This window comes from Myotis yumanensis, unplaced genomic scaffold, assembly GCF_028538775.1.
Source record: "Myotis yumanensis isolate MYYU_CA2020_CCGP unplaced genomic scaffold, mMyoYum1.0.hap1 SCAF_23, whole genome shotgun sequence".
Taxonomy (NCBI): Eukaryota; Metazoa; Chordata; class Mammalia; order Chiroptera; family Vespertilionidae; genus Myotis; species Myotis yumanensis.
The window spans coordinates 7,652,469-7,669,067 of record NW_027223774.1 but is presented as its reverse complement, the minus strand read 5'-3'; the positions used below and the strand labels follow the sequence as shown (position 1 = coordinate 7,669,067).

The window sequence follows — 16,599 nt, the reverse complement described above, 5'->3', positions numbered from 1 at the left end:
AGAAGAGTCCTAGCTGGTTTGGCTCAGCGGATAGAACATTCGCCTGCAGACTGAAGAGTCCTGGGTTCGATTTTGGTCAAAGGCACATGCCCAGGTTGTGGGTTCTATCCCCAGTGGGAGGCAGGAGACAGCCAATCAGTGATTCTCATCATTGATGTTTTTATCTCTATCTTCCTCTCCCTCTCTGAAATCAATAAAGATATATTTTTTAAAAACTTATAGAAGAAAAATCTATTTGGCTTTGGGTTTGATAAAAAGGAAGAGAGAAGCCTAGCCTGTCTGGCTCAGTGGTTGAGTGTCAATCCATGAACCAAGAGGTCAAGGTTCGATTCCAGTCAGGGCACATCCCTCGGTTGCTGGCTTGATTCCCAGTGGGGGGCGTGCAGGAGGCTGCCAATCAATGATTATCTCTCATCATTGATGTTTCTATCTCACCCTCTCCTCCCTTCCTCTCTGAAATCAATAAAAACATACTAGAGAGAGAGAAGTTACATAGCCCTGAAGCAAGGCAAAGCAAACTGTGCATGAAAGATGGAATCACAACACATGGAATTTGAAGAGCAGTTTTCCGCACAAAGTTAACTTTATGCCAATACCTGTTCACTGTATTGGCTCATCGTGCCCATGTTGAACATGTTTTCTCATTAATGGAAACCATGGGGGAAACGAAGTGGACGCTCAACGGAAAAGAGAACGAGATAAGTTGGATGCCAGCACTGTAAAAAATAATTACCAAGTAAATGGAACACAGACTGTGACAGCAAGGAACTTTATAAGCAAACTAGAGGCCTGGTGCATGAAATTCGTGCACAGGGCAGGGAGGGGGAGGGGTGTCCCTCAGCCCAGCCGGCACCCTCTCCAATCCAGGACCCCTCAGGGGATGTCTGACTGACGGTTTAGGCCCAACTGCAGGATCGGGCTTAAACCATCAGTCAGACATCCCTCTCGCAATCTGGGACTGCTGACGCCTAACCACTTGCCTGCCTGCCTGATCGCCCCCAACCACCTCTACCTGCCTGCCTGATTGCCCCTAACCGCCTCTACTTGCCTGCCTAATTGCCCCTAACCACCTCTACCTGCCAGCCTGATCGCCCCCAACTGCCCTCCCCTGCCGGCTTGATTGCCCCCTAACTGCTTGCTCCCCCGCACTGGCCTGATCTTGCCCCTAACTACTTGCTCCCTTGCTGGCCTGATCACCCCTAACTACCTCTGCCTCAGCCCCTGCCACCATGGCTTTGTCTGGAAGGAAGTTGGATGTCCGGAAGATGTCCCGTTGACCCAGTCTGATTAGCATATTACCCTTTTATTAGTATAGATTCTGCAAGAAGAAACTTAAGAACCAAAGCCTAAGGGACATGTAATTAAAGAAAGAGGTATGTAATGAGATAACCTACCATTCAGTTCCGATAACCAGTGAATGAGTTTGTGTGTGGAGAAATATACAAATTGGGCTTCCAGGAGGCAGTCTCGGAGAGGCCCATGTGCAGAGGTGGTGCCCCAGGGACGGTCCCTGGACAGGGGAGGGGAGGGAAGGGAGGCAGATGAGGCAGAAAGAGAATTGAGCTGCAGTGAAGCCCAGTGACAGTCTCATCCAGGCCTTCAGGGCGCCCTGGGGCTGGAACAGCCCAGCGGAGTGGGCCCCGTCTGGGCCAAGAGGCCGGACCCTTATTTCCGGGTGGGCTTCCCTGGGAAGAGGTGTGGCATCTGCGTGGTGCTCTGTGTGCATGAGCACGCACGCCTGCCTGGAGCTTTACCTAATTATTTTTTTTAAATATATATTTTATTGACTTTTTACAGAGAGGAAGGGAGAGGGATAGAGAGTTAGAAACATCAATGAGAGAGAAACACCGATCAGCTGCCTCCTGCACACTCCCCACTGGGCCCGCAACCAAGGTACATGCCCTTGACCGGAATCGAACCTGGGACCCTTGAGTCCGCAGGCCGGCGCTCTATCCACTGAGCCAAACCGGTTAGGGCAGCTTTACCTAATTATTGCCTCAACGCCCCACAACAACCACTCAGGTTAGGTATTTTTAAAAAAATATTTTAATTGATTTCAGAGAGGAAGGAAGAGGGGGAGATAGAAACATCCATGATGGGACAGAATCATTGATCGGCTGCCTCCTGCACACCCCACACTGGGGATCGAGCTCACAACCCCGGCATGTGCCCTGACCGGGAATCGAACCGTGACCTCCTGATTCATTGGTGGACGCTCAGCTAGTGAGCCACATTGGCCAGGGTCCGGTTAGGTGTACTGTGTCTGTGTTACAGCGGGGGGACTGAGAAGTAGATTGACTTGCTCAGACTCATGCTCGTGGTTGGAGACGGGCTGAAATTTGAGGCCAGTTCTGCCCATCGTGGCACCCGTGGGACACCCGTGTCGTCAGCTCGTTCTTGGGAATTGTCCCTGATGTCTCCCCTCCCAGAGAAGCCAGGGGTCGTGGGAGCTGGGGGCCCGTTAGGTGCGGATCTTGATCTCGGCATACTCGGTGCTGGTGGTGGCCTCCTGGTCGGGCCGTTCCCCCGGCCTCGGCCCCTGAAAGCTGAGGGTGGCGTAATAGAGCTCCAGCTCCTCCCCGGAGGCGGAGGCAGGGGTGGTGGCAGCAGGGGGCGCAGCTGGGGGCGGGTGGTCTAGCTGGCTGCCTGGCCGACACTCACGCTGGCAACCCTGAGTGGAGGGGGGAGAGGCAGTCAAATTAGGGTAATGGGGGCTGGGAGTCAGCAAGGAGGGCCCACAAACAAACCCGGAAACTGAGCAAATTCGTCTTTCATCTGTTCATTCCACAGACATTGGCAGCGGGGCCCCTCCCCCCCATGCATTGAGTCAGCAGATATTTTAGAGAAGTGATGCCTGGCCCTTGGTAATGGACTGCCAGCCGCCTAGATTCCTCACAAGAGTCCACTAGGGCAGTGGTCGGCAAACTCATTAGTCAACAGAGCCAAATATCAACAGTACAGAATTTCTGTTGAGAGCCAAATTTTTTAAAGTTAAACTATATAGGTAGGCACATTGTTATTAACCTAATTAGGGTACTCGTAAGGCTTAGGAAGAGCCACACTCAAGGGGCCAAAGAGCCGCATATGGCTCGAGGGCCGCAGTTTGCCGACCAGGGCACTAGGGCGACGCTAACTCTATTCTATCTGTCAGGTGGAGAAACTGGGGCTAAATATCCCCAAATCACACATTTAGTTGTTGGGAGGACCAGGACTCATGCCCGAGTCCCTCTGGCTTCAGTGCCTGCTGCCTTATGGGACAGCGGCCCTTTGCCAGGCCCTGGATGTTCACTGGGGAGCAAAGCAGACCCGCCCCTGACCCGCCAGCTTGCAGGGGGGCGAGCAGACCTGCAGGCGGCAGGCGGTTATGTTGCTCTCTCACTGCACATGGCAATCGGAGGCACAGGAATGGGACGGTGGCACGAGAAGGACAGGAATTTGCTCAGGCCCAGACTGCCCTGCCCTCGGGGGCCACTCGGCATTTCAGGGGTGCAAGCAAACACATTCATGAATTACGTCATGCACCCTACAAAGGATATTGTACAGTAAAAAGGGTGAACGCTGGGCCGCCCAGAGGAAAGCTTGACCCTGTGCCCACAGCACCTGGGAGGGAACCTCTAAGCCTTGGGGGACCGAGGGCCACACCAGGCAGTTCGTGTGATGGATGGCGGCCTTGGGCCACGGGTGTCGGCTTGACCTCTCTGGGGATGGAAACTGAGTCCAGCCACGTGACTGTCCCCCAATTAGAACTGGACATCAGGCTCGGGGAGCTTCCCTGGTGGGGTGCCCGTGGGTGTGGTCACACGTCATTGCTGGGAGACGTAGGCACTGTTCTTGTGGCTCCGCTGAGCGACCGTGGAAGCCCACGCCTGTCTTTCCTGGGCTCGGGGCTGATTCCATCCCCGCCCGCTGTAATGAACCATGACCACAAGTAGGACAACTTCTCTGAGTCTGAGTCCCTCTGGGGAGTCATGAACATGAGAGCGCCTGGGGGACCCCTAAACTTGTAGCAGACAATTATTTGGGGGCGATCCTTCTGGCGTCCTGTATTGGGGAGGAGAGAGGGGGAGGAGGAGGAAGTGGGAGGGGGGGACAGGGAGGGCCCCCCTGGACCTGAACACACTCAGGAAGATGGGCATGTCCTTGGCTCTGAGAGGAGACGGGAGCGGAGGGGAGGGGAACTCCCGGCCGCCGGCCTGGGTGCCTGGATTGATGGGGACCCAGGAGGAAAGGCCTGCTTGGGGTTCGATGGTCATCTTAAGTCATCGGGATGGATGTGGCCATGGCGTCCTGGGGAGATGGCAGAGGCATCCGATGGAGTGGGGGTGCCATGACTCACCAAGGAGGCAGAACCCCGCGTGGAGGAGGCGGGACTCCGCGTGGAGGAGGCGGGACTCCGCACGGAGGAGGCGGGACCCCGCGTGGAGGAGGCATCCTTCTCACCAGCTGCAGCCCGGGGTGCGCCCCTCCTGCGGGTCTTCACTCTGAAGGGGAGGCGGGGACCCCTGAGCAGCCTGCGGGGCGCAAAGCTCAGCATGTGACCACCATCCCCTGCCAAGGAGGCTAGAAGGGCTGACCCCCGCCGGGACCAGGGGACGTGCCTGCACTCTGACTTTCACGATGAGAACAGGCTCCCTTCTCGGTGGGGGGTCGGGATGGCCCTGTTCTCACAACCCCTGCACCACCCAGACCCCCCCAGGCGGGCCGTGTGGGGTTCCAAGGGGACGACACTCACATGAAGACGATGAGGCAGAGACTGAGCAGCCCAACCACACCAGCTCCCGTGACAGCACCCAGGACGAATGCTTCCCTAAGCGCGGGCTTCCCTGCGGACAAATGGGGTTTGGGGTGACTCCCCTCCGCGCCCCAGGACCCTGTGCCCTGCCTGTGCTCTGTGCCCCCCACCTCTTCCTTTCACCCCTTTCTTTGCTGACTCAGCCCCCCTCCCCAGCCCCATCCTCTCTCTTACCCACTCCTTTCTCCGTGGCCTCTGCGCCCAGCAGGCCCTGACCAGGCAGCAGCAGGACAGAGGCGCTCTGGGCCCCGTGCACATTCCCGGCTTCGCAGCTGAGACTGAGGCCCGAGGTGAGTTCCCCGCGGAGGCTCAGGGAGCTGTTGGTCCAGGGCCCCTCTGAGCTGGAGTTGACCACGTGGGACGCGTTGCCATAGTTCCCCTCCAGCAGCCCCGCCCCCAGCCGCCAGCGCAGGGAGGGGGCCGGCTGGGCCCTGGAGGAGCAGCTGCAGTGCAGACCCTGGTCCTCCCAGGAGCAGGAGGGTCCCAGCAGCTGCGGGGGGTCTGTGGGGAGCGAGGAGAAGGGTTAGGGTTGCCTCTCCCCTGCCAGGACCCCGTGCGCCCCCGCTCCATACACACACACACACACACACACACACACACACACATACTCACTCTGCACGAGGAGACGCAGGGAGGCGCGCAGGGAGCCCAGCGGGTGCCGAGCGCGGCAGGTGAATCTGCCTTGGTGCCGCGCCTCCACCCGGGGCAGCTCCAGGACCCCGGGCTCCTGGGGCTGTGAGGGGCTCAGGGACCGGTTGCCATGGGCCCAGCTCAGCGTGGCGGGAGGGTTGCTGTCGGCGACACAGAGCAGGCGGAGCGAGTCCCCTTCCCGGACCGGGAGAGCCGAGCCGTTCCCCACGTATTCCAGCTCTGGAGAGAGACGGAGCCCAGCTCAGGCCTGCGGATCAGAAGTCTTCTTCCTATTTCTCTCTCCTCTCCTTTTTTAAAAAAATCCTCACCTGAGTGTGTGTGTGTGTGTGTGTGTGTGTGTGTGTGTGTGTTTAAATACATTCTTACTGATTTCAGAGAGGAAGGGAGAGGGAGAGAGAGAGAGAATCATCAATGATGAGAATCATTGATCAGCTGCCTCCTGCACGCCCCCTACTGGGAATTGAGCCCTCAACCCAGGCATGTGCCCTGATGTGGGGATCAAACTGTGACCTCCTGGTTCATGGTCCACAGTTCAACCATTGAGTGGAGACTGCCAGCCCGAGGATATGTTTTCAATGATTTTTGGAGAGAGGGGAGGGGCGAGTGAGAGAAACTTCCATGTGAGAGAGAAGCATCCCCCTTACCTGTGTGGCTTCCTCGGGAGACGCTGATGATCAGGTTCTGTGGTGCATCTGGACAGAGGGACACAGTGAGGAACAGAGTCCCTTCCCCACCCCCAGGACACACAGAAACGGGAAGTGGAGAGAGGGGCGCCTGTGTCCTTCCTGCAGCCCATCCCCCAACCCCACCCCCCACCCGGCGTCCTGGCTGGACTCACAGGACACGTTGAGCGTGATGGTCCTGCTCACATTTGCCCTGGCGAAGGTGACCCGGCAGGTGAGGTTGGTGCCGTGGTCCTGCGGGCGGGGCTTGAACAGGATCTCTGGGTACCTAGAGGCCGAGGAGCCCTGCATCCAGGGTCTGAGGACAGCAGCCCCGGCCCAGGAGACGGTGCCGGGCGGCAGCGGAGCACAGGCCCCGGGCAGGGAGCACACCAGGTGGCCTTGGCGGCCGGCCTCTAGGGGCTCCTTGACGTGGATGTCCGGGGTCTGTGTCAGCGCTGGAGAGAGAGAGGGCGAGGCCAGGCCCAGAGGGGACCCCGTGTGTGCACCCCAACCCAGAACTGCTGCCCAGCCCGGTGGTCCATTCCTGGGACGGCTCCATACCTGTCACGGTCACAGTGAGCGGATTGTCCCAGTAGGTGTGGTTCACAGGGCCCCTCTCCAGTCGGAAGTAATACTTTCCACTGTGTCCAGGCCTCGCAGCTGAGATGCTCAGGGAGCAGTCGCCGGCCCCCGGGTCCCCGGAGAGGTTGAATGGAGAGGGAGGTTTCACATTACTTTTTATTTTCTTGTCTTGGTTGTTTGTGGCCACGAGAACATCTCTTTTGCCAGGCTCCTTTTTCTGGTACCAGTAGCCGAACGCTGGGGTGGAGTCGTTCCAGCCCTCCCGAGGGTAGGACACCGTGCAGGACACGTGCATGCACAGACCCGCCTGCACCGTCACCGAGTCCTGCACCTGCAGCTGGTATTCTGGATCCTTCTGTGGGGACCCTGGGGGGACAGCGGCTCAGCTGCAGCACCAGCCCCGCCCCAGCCCCAGCCTTGCCCGGCCCCGGCCCAGCCCCGGCCCAGCCCCGGCCCAGCCCCGGCCCACTCACCTGCCCACAGTTGGGGCAGCAGCGGCAGCAGCAGCAGCAGCATGTCCGGGCCCGGCTGGCTGTCCTTGGGCTGTCCGGCTTCTGGAGCTGCCTGTCTGTCCTGGAAGGAAGCGCCAACAGGAACCTTCTGGAGGAGGGGGCCGTGGCCACGCAGAAGAGGAACCCCGGGAACTGCAAATCACCCGGAAGATCCCCTCCTCGGACTTCTCCTTTCACGGATGAAAGTGACAAGGCAGAGAGAGAACGCGTGGCCACCCTGGGTCATTCTCAGCGAGGACAGTCCCAGGAGCGGGCTTTTGGGGGCAACAGGTGAGTCAGGCTCCAGGTGAGGTGCTGGAAGCAGGCATTCATTTATTCACTCATTCATTCATTCATTCGCCAGGGACACATCTATTCGCTGCAGGAGCTGGAGGCAACGAGGAGAGTATGACCTCCCAAACTCTGCCCTTAGGGGCCTCACCCTAGCGTGGCCCCAAAGCCATTGCCCCCCAGGCTCCCCAAGGACACGCAACTTCCTGCCTTTCTCAGGGCCACATCTTTAGTCCACACAGGGCTCCCAGCTCCACAGTGAGAAGTGGGGCCAGCCTGGCTGGCGTGACTCAGTGGTTGAGTGTCGACCTATGAACCAGGAGGTCACGGTTCCCTTCCCAGGTTGCGGGCTGGATCCCCACTAGGGGGCATGCAGGAGGCAGCAATCCTGGTACATGTTGTCACACACGGAGGCTTTGCGCTGCCCTAAAATACCACAGATTGGGGCAGGGGGGCGTTAAACAACAGAAATTTATTTTCTCGCAGTTCTGGAGGCTGTGAAGTCCAAGGTCATGGATCAAGGGGCCACCTGGTGGGAGCCCACTTCCTGGCTTGCACACAGCCACCTTCTTGCTCCTCAGAGAGAACGCTGGTGTCTCTTATTTATTTATAAATTCTTCAACCCACTCTTTTTATTTTTTATTATTATTATTTTTAATATTTTTATTGATTTTTTACAGAGAGGAAGGGAGAGGGATAGAGAGTTAGAAACATCGATGAGAGAGAAACATCGATCAGCCGCCTCCTGCACACCCCCTATTGGAGATGTGCCCGCAACCCAGGTACATGCCCTTGACTGGAATCGAACCTGGGACCCTTCAGTCCACAGGCCAACGCTCTATCCACTGAGCCAAACTGGTCAGGGCTCAACCCACTCTTTTTAGAAAATTACTATTTAAATATTTTATTTAGTTTAGAGAGGAGAGAGAGAGAGACATTAATGTGAGAGAGAAACATTGATCAGTCGCCTCCCGTACACACCCCTACTAGGGATGGAGCCCAGAACCCATGCATGTGCCTGACCGGCATTTGAACCGGAAACCTTACACTGGATGATGCTCAATCAACTGAGCCACATTGGCCATAGCTTTTTTTTTTTTAAATTATTGATTTGAGGAAGAGAGAGAAACATTGATTTGTTGTTGCAAAAGAACAACCCCCCCCCAAATATATTTTTATTGATTTCAGAGAGGAAAGAAGAGGAAGAGAGAGATAGAAACATCAATGATGAGAGAGAGCCATTGATTGGCTGTCTCCTGCACGCTCCCTACTGGGGATTGAGCCCACAACCTGGGAATGCGCCTTTCACTGAAATTGAACCCAGGACCCTTAAGCCCGCAGGCCAATGCTCTATCCACTGAGCCAAACCTGCTAGGGCTGGTGGCTCTTCTTATAAGGAAACTAATCTTGCCCTGGCCAGTGTCACTTAGTGGTTGAAGCATCGGCCTCAGCACCAAAGGGTCACTGGTTTGATTTTATGTCAAGGGCACATACCTGGGTTGCAGATTCTATCCCCAGTCCCAATCAGGACACATGTGCCTCTCCCATTGATGTTTCTCTCTCTCTCTCCCTCTCCCTTCCTCCTTTCCACTCTCTCTAAAAATCAATAGGGAAAAAAATATATCCTTGGGTAAGGATTAAATAAATAAATAAGGGCACTAATCTTGTGTACCAGGGGCCCACCCTTATGACCTCCTGTAACCTTAATGATCTCTAATGGCCCTGTCTCCAAACATAGCCACATTGGGGGGTAGGGGTTGAACATGTGAATTTGGGGTAGGGGAGCAACTCAGACACAGCACTGGGAGAATTTCAGCACTGCCCACGTGACTCCATCGGGAGTGACAACTGGAGGCTTGCACCTGCTCTGTCCTGGGCTGTGCCCTGTACACCTTTTCCCTTTGCAGATTTAATCTGTATCCTTTTGCTGTGGAAAACCATGAGCATAATAGTTTCTCTTAATTCACTGAGTTCTTCTAGCCGCGAGTTTGACATGTTTGTACGTCTTAGGGGCTTCCAGAACAGTCTGTTCCCCTTCTTCAGGCTGTGGTGCAGGAAGCCACTGTTTCCTTACGTGGGGGCAACAGCGCCCACCTGCCTGGGCCTGTCTGGATTCTGCAGTCCAGGGCTCGGCGTCCTCGCGGCGCCCCCTGGTGGACTCGTGCAGCAGTCCGCTCCCAAGGGCCCAGAGCTTGTCTGAGTTCTGAAAGTTGCTGACCAGGCAAATGGCTGAGTTGATCAAAATTCCTAAAAGGAAATGGGGTGAGTGCAATCCGGAACGGCACAGAAAAAAGCATCAGTTCCCTTTCATCTGTAACCAGTTCCCCATTTCTCAACCACTAGTCCCTCAAACATATGGTGACATAACTTTTTTCTTGTTAATCCTCACCCCAGGATACTTTTTTTCCCTTAATGACATTACTTTTAAAAAAAATACATTTTATTGATTTTTTACAAAGAGGAAGGGAGAGGGATAGAGAATTAGAAACATTGATGAGAGAGAAACATCGACCAGCTGCCTCCTGCACATCCCCAACTGGGGATGTGCCCGCAACCAAGGTACATGCCCTTGACCAGAATCGAACCTGGGACCCTTCGGTCTGCAGGGCGATGCTCTATCCACTGAGCCAAACCAGCCAGGGCCCATTCTTCCTCTTCATGCCCGGCTTCCTCCCCAGGCCCCTGCTTCTCTTTAACTGGCCTAAGCTTCCCCCAAAACTACCCTCTCTGTACGTCACCCTGAGATTTTAGTTCCTAGTGGTGGCCTGACAAGCTTGGTAGATCCCCTAAGATATGTAGCAATTCATTGGGGAACTTCCTCTTTTGGGGACATTTCGGTGACAAATGCTAAGTGGGATCTTAGCATTTTGTTGGCACAAGTTCAAAAGAATAAGGCAAACAGAGGGGTGAGAGGAAAAGCACAGATATGATCCCAGCCAACTCCAACCGCTTCTCCTGACTTTTCCTTCCCAAGAGGAACCCAGCCTTTCCAAAGCCCCTTGGACTTAGATGTCCTGCTGGCCTAAGGCTGGGGACCTCGGGCTTGTGAATTGGGGTCCTTAGCAGAGCTGAGCCCAGGTGTGCTCCAGGACCACGGACAGCTCCAACCCTCTCGGGAGGAGCTCCCCAGGGCTACGGATGGCCCTCTAGAGGCCGAGTCTTGCTCTGTCTCATATGGAGGTAAGGCCTGGGATTGAGGCTGGTGACATTCTGTCCTACAGGACAGAGGTGCAGCCAAACTCCTCCTCAGTCTCCCCCTGGAACCTCCCTCATCCTAGGGAAGAGGAGACGGCTTCCGAGACACAATGCATTTCTGAGAGGTCACTGGGCCCCTTGCCCCTCAGGGCTGACTCTACTCACCCCCTCCAGAAAACCTGTCAGACTCCTGCCCTGCCCTTACTTCTGCCCCATTATTTTACTTTTAAACCCTTCCTTGTTCTGTCACAACAGAAAACATAATCTGTGAGCCTTTTCTGTGCCTGGCACTGTGCCGAGTCCACTTCTTCAGCTCAAATGAAGAAATGAAGTATCAGAAGTTGGGTTGAGATACTGTATTTGGAGCTGGTAGGTCACACAAATAAATTCGAAGTTTTAATTTATTCTACATGAAGGTTAAATACTCAGATTGGGGAAAGGATCCTGTGGCCTTAGTGGACCACAGCATGGAGACAGTTGTCCTTAAGAGCAGAGCAAGCCAGGCCAAGGAGGAAAATAAAAAACAAACAAACTAGGAACGCTGGATTAAATTTTTTTTTCATGTTTGGAGTCAACAAAAAGAAAAATTGCACAGTGAAGAGGGAAGAAGCAGGAAGTCAACAGCGATGAGACAAGTATTTGGAGCCACTTTTTTCTTCAAATGGACTGCTGACTCTGAGCAGTCACGGAGAAGCTAAGTAGAACATTCAAGAATCTCATGGGGCCCTGGCTGGTGTGGCTCAGTGGATAGAGCGTCGGGTTGCAGACTGAAGGGTCCTGGGTTTGATACCCATCAAGGGCATATGCCCGGGTTGTAGTCTCAGTCCTCGGTAGGGGGCGTGCAGGAGGCAGCCAATCAATGATTCGCTCTCATCATCGATGTTTCTATCTCTCTCTCCCTCCCCCTTCCTCTCTGAAATGAATAAAAATGTGGAAGAAGAAGAAGAGGAAGAAGAGGAAGAATCTCATGGGGCCAGAAACGAGGTCTTGCCAAGGAGGAGAAGCCCCGTAAACATCGCCATCTTGTGGTTAGGACTGAAAATAGATGAGACGCAATAGGGCCAGAAACTGGGTTTTGAATTCCCTCAGTCCTTGATGGGATTGTAGTGACACAGTAACGATGCCTAGAGGAGGAGAATCCTACCCGGGGTCTACATTGTGGTCTGTGTAATTTGTCATTGAGCATCAGACAGGGTGCAATCCGGGAGACAGCCACCCAGAGAACGATGAGAAGACGGGATTTATTAGAAAACCCAGACCTTAGACCATGTGCCAGGAACCAGGAAGTGCTGTTCTGGAGGGCGCGGGAGGGTGAGACACAGCGTCACTGAGCAGCTCACCTGCAGCACAGGTGCAGGTGGACGTGAGAGCAGGCCCATTCCGTCTCTCAAACCCCAGCACCTGTCTTCTTCCTGCTCTGCCTGGGGCTGCTCATCCAGCCGTTAATGTTAATCAGGCTGCAAGGTCTCCTCATGCTTCAGCAATGAGTCCCGGACTTCTCCCGCCCCCCCCACCCCCCACCCCGCCAGGGGCTGTGATGCCTCTGGCCAGTACCGAGCTCTGAGCGAGGTCTCATTGGCCTCTGCGCTTGACCACTGCGTACTCGTGGGTGCTGGTGGCCTCCTGGTCCCGAGGCTCCCGTGGCTTCAGCCCCTCGAAGGTGAGGTTGGCGTAGTAGAGCTCCTGCTGCTCCCCCGACAGCGGGCCCTTCTCAGCAGGTGACGCTTGGTCTGGGGGCGCGTCCGGCTGGAGGTTTTTCTGGGAGTCCTGAGTGAAGGGGAGAGAAGGGCGTTCGAGAGGCATGAGGCACACATGGTCCCAAAGAAAAGTGGGGCTGAGGGGACAGTTTTTTCTCCTTCATCTTCTTATTGCACAGACACTTCTCATGGACTCGACTATTCGCTCATTCATTTAAAAAATTTTTGTTTGTTTTTGGGGATTTTGTTCTTTTGGTGCAAAATGAAGGAGATTTATTCAGGTGCTGAGGCCTAGGAGAATGGTGGACTTTCATCTCGAAGACCATCCTCCTTCCTGCTCAACCCTGCTGTCCTTTTCTTTTTAATTATTTTTTTGAGACTATTGCAGATGTTGACTAGACCATATCAAGGGCCTACTAATCATATTTCATTCCCTCAGAAACTCAGTAAGCATGATGCTCTCATTATCCCCATTTACAGATAGAGAATCTGCGGTAAAGGGAGGTGAAGTCACATGCCCACAATGGGAAGGAAGTAATAGTTTTGGGGAGATGGTTCTGGCGGCCTGTGCCTATCAGAGAGGTGAGGTGGGCTCAGTGGTCAGTGTGGCTGGGTCAGGAGGCTGACCATGGGATCCAGAAAATGAAAGGGAAGTCAACTTCCGGCTGTCTGTCCATCTGACCACAGGGGAGCTCAGTGTGGACTCCTTAATGGACGTGCCCAGCCCCCCGCGCCCCCCCCCCCCCCACACGGCATGAGAAGACACCCCCGTCACTCACCCAGGTGACTGTGCCCATCACAGGGTCTTCATCATTCCTGACCTTTGGTCTCCCGGCTGCTTGCCTCCTGCGGGCTTTCACTCTAAGGGAAGAAGTCAGCAGTCAGAATGGCTCAGGCACAGGAGGGCAGCTGCCCCCACTCCCTGATGGACAACGGCGGCATCCAGGCCCTGAGGCCAGACTCGGAGACCCTCCTGACATGCAGGTGAGGACCCCGTCCCCCTGGATGCCCAGGGGTAAGGCCCCTCTCACACGCAGAGACTTGTTCTTTTGGTGCAAAATGAAGGAGATTTATTCAGGTGCTGCGGCCTAGGAGAATGGTGGACTTTCATCTCCAAGACCATCCTCCTTCCTGCTCAAGCCTGCTGTTCTTTCACGAGCCATCATCAGAGTAATTCATGGCAGCCAAAACGTCCAAGCAACCCAATGTCCGTCAATGAAGGAACGGACCAATCAGATGAGCCCCATCCAGACCATGGAATATATTTGTAAATAAAAAGCAATGCAGTTGCTGACACATGAACCTTGAAAATCTCAGGCTACATGCAAGAAGTCAGTCACAGTGAACATGTATTATATCATGGCATTTCTATGAAATGTCAGAATGGGCAAATCTAGAGAAACAGGACATACTGGTTGCCTGGGGCTGGGGGTGGATGGAGGCGGGATGACAATACAGGGATGTGGAGTTTCTCTCTCTCTCTCTCTCTCTCTCTCTCTCTCTCTCTCTCTCTCTCAGACAAATAAGAAGGTTTTAGACTTGACTGTGGTGATGGGTGCACAGCCGTGTGACTGAAGTAAAAGCCATTGAATTGTACCGTTTAAATGCATCGGAGTTTTACCCTAACTGGTTTGGCTCAGTGAATAGAGCCTCGGCCTGTGGACTCAAGGGTCCCAAGTTTGATTCCAGTCAAGGGCATGTACCTTGGTTGCGGGCACATCCCCAGTAGGGGGTGTGCAGGAGTCAGCTGATAGATGTTTCTCTCTCATCGATGTTTCTAACTCTCTATCCCTCTCCCTTCCTCTCTGTAAAAAATCAATAAAATATATTTTAAAATAAGAATAAATACAGCGGAGTTTTACCTCAGTAAAGCTATTACCCCCGCCGCCCCTGCCTCCCCCCTGGATGTACTAAGCTTTATGTTGGTGAAATTCTGTGACCTCTTTCACACCCCTAGGACCCGGCTCCTTGCCACAGAGGCTCACATGCAAAAGAAGATGAGACACACGCACAGGGACAGCAGGGCCATGGCACCAGCACCTCCGAGAGCCGCAGGAAACACTCCCGCCTGGGGCACCGCCTTCCCTGTAGAGAAGAGGGGGTGAGACACCCACGCCCGGGCCTCGGTCTCTCCTCTTCCCCCTCCTCCCAGAATCCACTGTCGGTTCTGTCCAACCAGAGCCCAACTTAGCTCAGTGGATGAGTGTCCACCTATGAACCAGGAGATCCCGGTTCCATCCCTGGTCAAGGGCACATGCCCAGGTTTCGGGCTCGGACCCCAGTAGGGGGCGTGCAGGAGGCAGCTGATCAATGATTCTCTCTCATCATTGATGTTTCTCTCTCTCCCTCTCCCTTTCTCTCTGAAATCAATAAAAATATATATATCTATATTTTTTAGATTTTTAAATTTTTTATTTTAAGAAAATATAGAGCTGGGAATCATTTCACTTCTACTGTGGTAGATATAGCATATCTTTGAAAACCTAAATAAGCTTACTGGCTGCTGAATCTTTCACATTAATTAACTGTGCTTAATTTTCACATTACCAATTGTTTTTATGGCTTTTATTCTCACTGAACAATTTTTCGACATCATTTAAAATGACTGAAAGACAAATATCTCCAATATTTATGAAATTAGTAAATGCATATTAATAAGAATTAGGTCACTCACTTTCTTCAAGAAAAAAACATTAGTAACTTACTCCTGAATTGTCTATGCATCACTTAAGAAAATTCACTTGGAATTTTTGTTTCAATTTTGATAGCAAATATCATGCTACTGAGAAGCCATTCACCAGTCTTAAACCTTAAACTCACAACCCATACCGTAATCTCCTTGAGTTGGAGGCTTACCATTTTAACCCTGGGTAGCAGGGCTTCTTCGGGGCTACTGATTAAGAGAGGGCACCAGCTCACTAATTCTAACCGTGACTGAGCAGGTCTGCAAATCAATTCCATCCCTCTTGCAAGTTCATTCTGATTTACAATAATAATAAGGTAAGGCCTAGATGGAAAGATCATGAAAAAAAAAATCTAGAAATATTCTAAATGTTATAATCTTCCTTTGGCAAACCACCAGGGCGTTTGTATCTTTGAGACAGAACCCATGGAGAAGGTGAAACGCTGTCCCCTTTCACAGGCCCCTGGCAGGCTGCAGGCCAGCTGTGTGGGGCGGCCGGACACCAGTGGCTCCAGAATCTGGATGTGGGGTTTGTCTGTCAGGGAGGAAGAGGAGAGGGGGAGATGCCTGGGCCTCAGGGAGTGGGACCCAAAGTGTGATCCTGAGTGGGACTCGTGCCTCAGAGCACCAGAACTCCCCAGGCCCTGTGTTCTTCCCAACACCCAGTGCCCATGGTCTGGATCAGGAAGTGTCCAGTGTCCTGTTCCTGCTCTAAGACGGGTCCCATGTCCCTGGGTCCACTCCTGGGTCCCTGCCTTACCTGTCACCTGAAAATTCAACATCTTCTCTCGGTAACTATGTTTCACAGAAGTTCCTCTCTCCACTATGAAGAAGTAGCGTCCTGTGTCACTCCTCCTGGCGTCTCTGATGCTCAGGGAACAGTTGTTGGTCTTGGGGGTCCTTGAAGATAAATGGTTTTCTGTTTCACTCTTCACCGGTTTATGTGGGTTGTTTGAGGCCACAGGAGCAGCATTGGCTGTCTTGTCCCCAACCCGGTACCAGTAGGTGTAGAGTTCACTAGAGGAAGACCACGAATTCCAAGGGTAGGAGAAGGAGCAGGGCACGTGGACACACAGACCCTCAAACACTGTCACCGATTCATGCACTCAGAGCTCATACTGGTAGCCTGGTTGCTGCTGCAGGGACTCTGGGGGAGGGGGACAGAGGCTCAGCGGCAGCTCCTGCTGATCCCCCACCTGCCCAGCCCCCCTCCCTCAGCCCACTCACCCCCCCACAGCAGGGGCAGCAGCAGCAGGGGCACCATGTCTGCCTCTGGGAAGGCAGAGTGGGTCCAGGTCCCTGGTTCAGGGAGGGAAGTGCCCAGCTCTGGGGTGGGGCCTAGGACACCCCAACAGGAAGCCCTGGGGGAGAGAGTGTGGTCAGGCTGGAGGGGAACTTGGCCTCCACAGGACGTGGGGGTGGTGGTGTCTGAGAAATCATCCTGTCCCTCCCCCACCCAACTCTGCCGGTGGATATGCTGAGGCCCCCAGAGGTTGAGTGAATCTGAAAGTAATCACCCTGCAGATGATGTGTAAGTGGAGAGGGAGGTCAC

At 54.0% G+C, this 16,599-nt stretch overlaps 2 protein-coding genes across 3 annotated transcripts; both read right to left on the bottom strand.

Annotated features, from left to right (window-relative positions):
* Positions 1–2,059: 2,059 nt before the first annotated feature.
* On the bottom strand, positions 2,060–7,238 carry LOC139000356 (sialic acid-binding Ig-like lectin 11). 2 transcript variants are annotated; one of them, XM_070402587.1, is made up of 9 exons: positions 7,164–7,238; positions 6,670–7,056; positions 6,282–6,563; positions 6,088–6,135; positions 5,405–5,662; positions 4,967–5,293; positions 4,733–4,823; positions 4,337–4,511; positions 2,060–2,671 (listed from the first exon to the last, which is right to left on the bottom strand). In XM_070402587.1, exons 1-9 carry the CDS (start codon positions 7,204–7,206, stop codon positions 2,462–2,464), a joined length of 1,821 nt encoding a protein of 606 aa, XP_070258688.1. In that variant the 5' UTR covers positions 7,207–7,238; the 3' UTR covers positions 2,060–2,461. The 2 variants fall into 2 exon arrangements, with proteins under 2 accessions (XP_070258688.1, XP_070258689.1); XM_070402588.1 differs by having other exon boundaries at positions 4,337–4,481.
* Positions 7,239–11,240: 4,002 nt separating this feature from the next.
* On the bottom strand, positions 11,241–16,337 carry LOC139000360 (sialic acid-binding Ig-like lectin 5). Its single transcript, XM_070402591.1, has 6 exons — positions 16,275–16,337; positions 15,808–15,947; positions 14,350–14,449; positions 13,144–13,225; positions 12,222–12,434; positions 11,241–12,007 (listed from the first exon to the last, which is right to left on the bottom strand). The coding sequence occupies exons 2-5, from the start codon at positions 15,827–15,829 to the stop codon at positions 12,240–12,242; spliced, it is 399 nt and encodes a 132-aa protein (XP_070258692.1). The 5' UTR covers positions 15,830–15,947; positions 16,275–16,337; the 3' UTR covers positions 11,241–12,007; positions 12,222–12,239.
* Positions 16,338–16,599: the final 262 nt, after the last annotated feature.

What these genes read in the sequence shown, in the direction of transcription:
- LOC139000356 (XM_070402587.1), bottom strand. Translation starts at nt 7,206, where the DNA reads ATGCTGCTGCTGCTGCTGCCGCTGCTGCCCCAACTGTGGGCAG. An exon ending in GGCCACGGAGAAAGGAGTGG is followed by an intron (nt 4,824 to 4,966) that starts GTAAGAGAGAGG and finishes ATTTGTCCGCAG; the next exon opens with GGAAGCCCGCGCTTAGGGAA. An exon ending in CTCTGCCTCATCGTCTTCAT is followed by an intron (nt 4,512 to 4,732) that starts GTGAGTGTCGTC and finishes TGCGCCCCGCAG; the next exon opens with GCTGCTCAGGGGTCCCCGCC.
- LOC139000360 (XM_070402591.1), bottom strand. Translation starts at nt 15,829, where the DNA reads ATGTTGAATTTTCAGGTGACAG. An exon ending in GTTGAATTTTCAGGTGACAG is followed by an intron (nt 14,450 to 15,807) that starts GTAAGGCAGGGA and finishes TCTTCTCTACAG; the next exon opens with GGAAGGCGGTGCCCCAGGCG. An exon ending in TGATGGGCACAGTCACCTGG is followed by an intron (nt 12,435 to 13,143) that starts GTGAGTGACGGG and finishes CCCTTCACTCAG; the next exon opens with GACTCCCAGAAAAACCTCCA.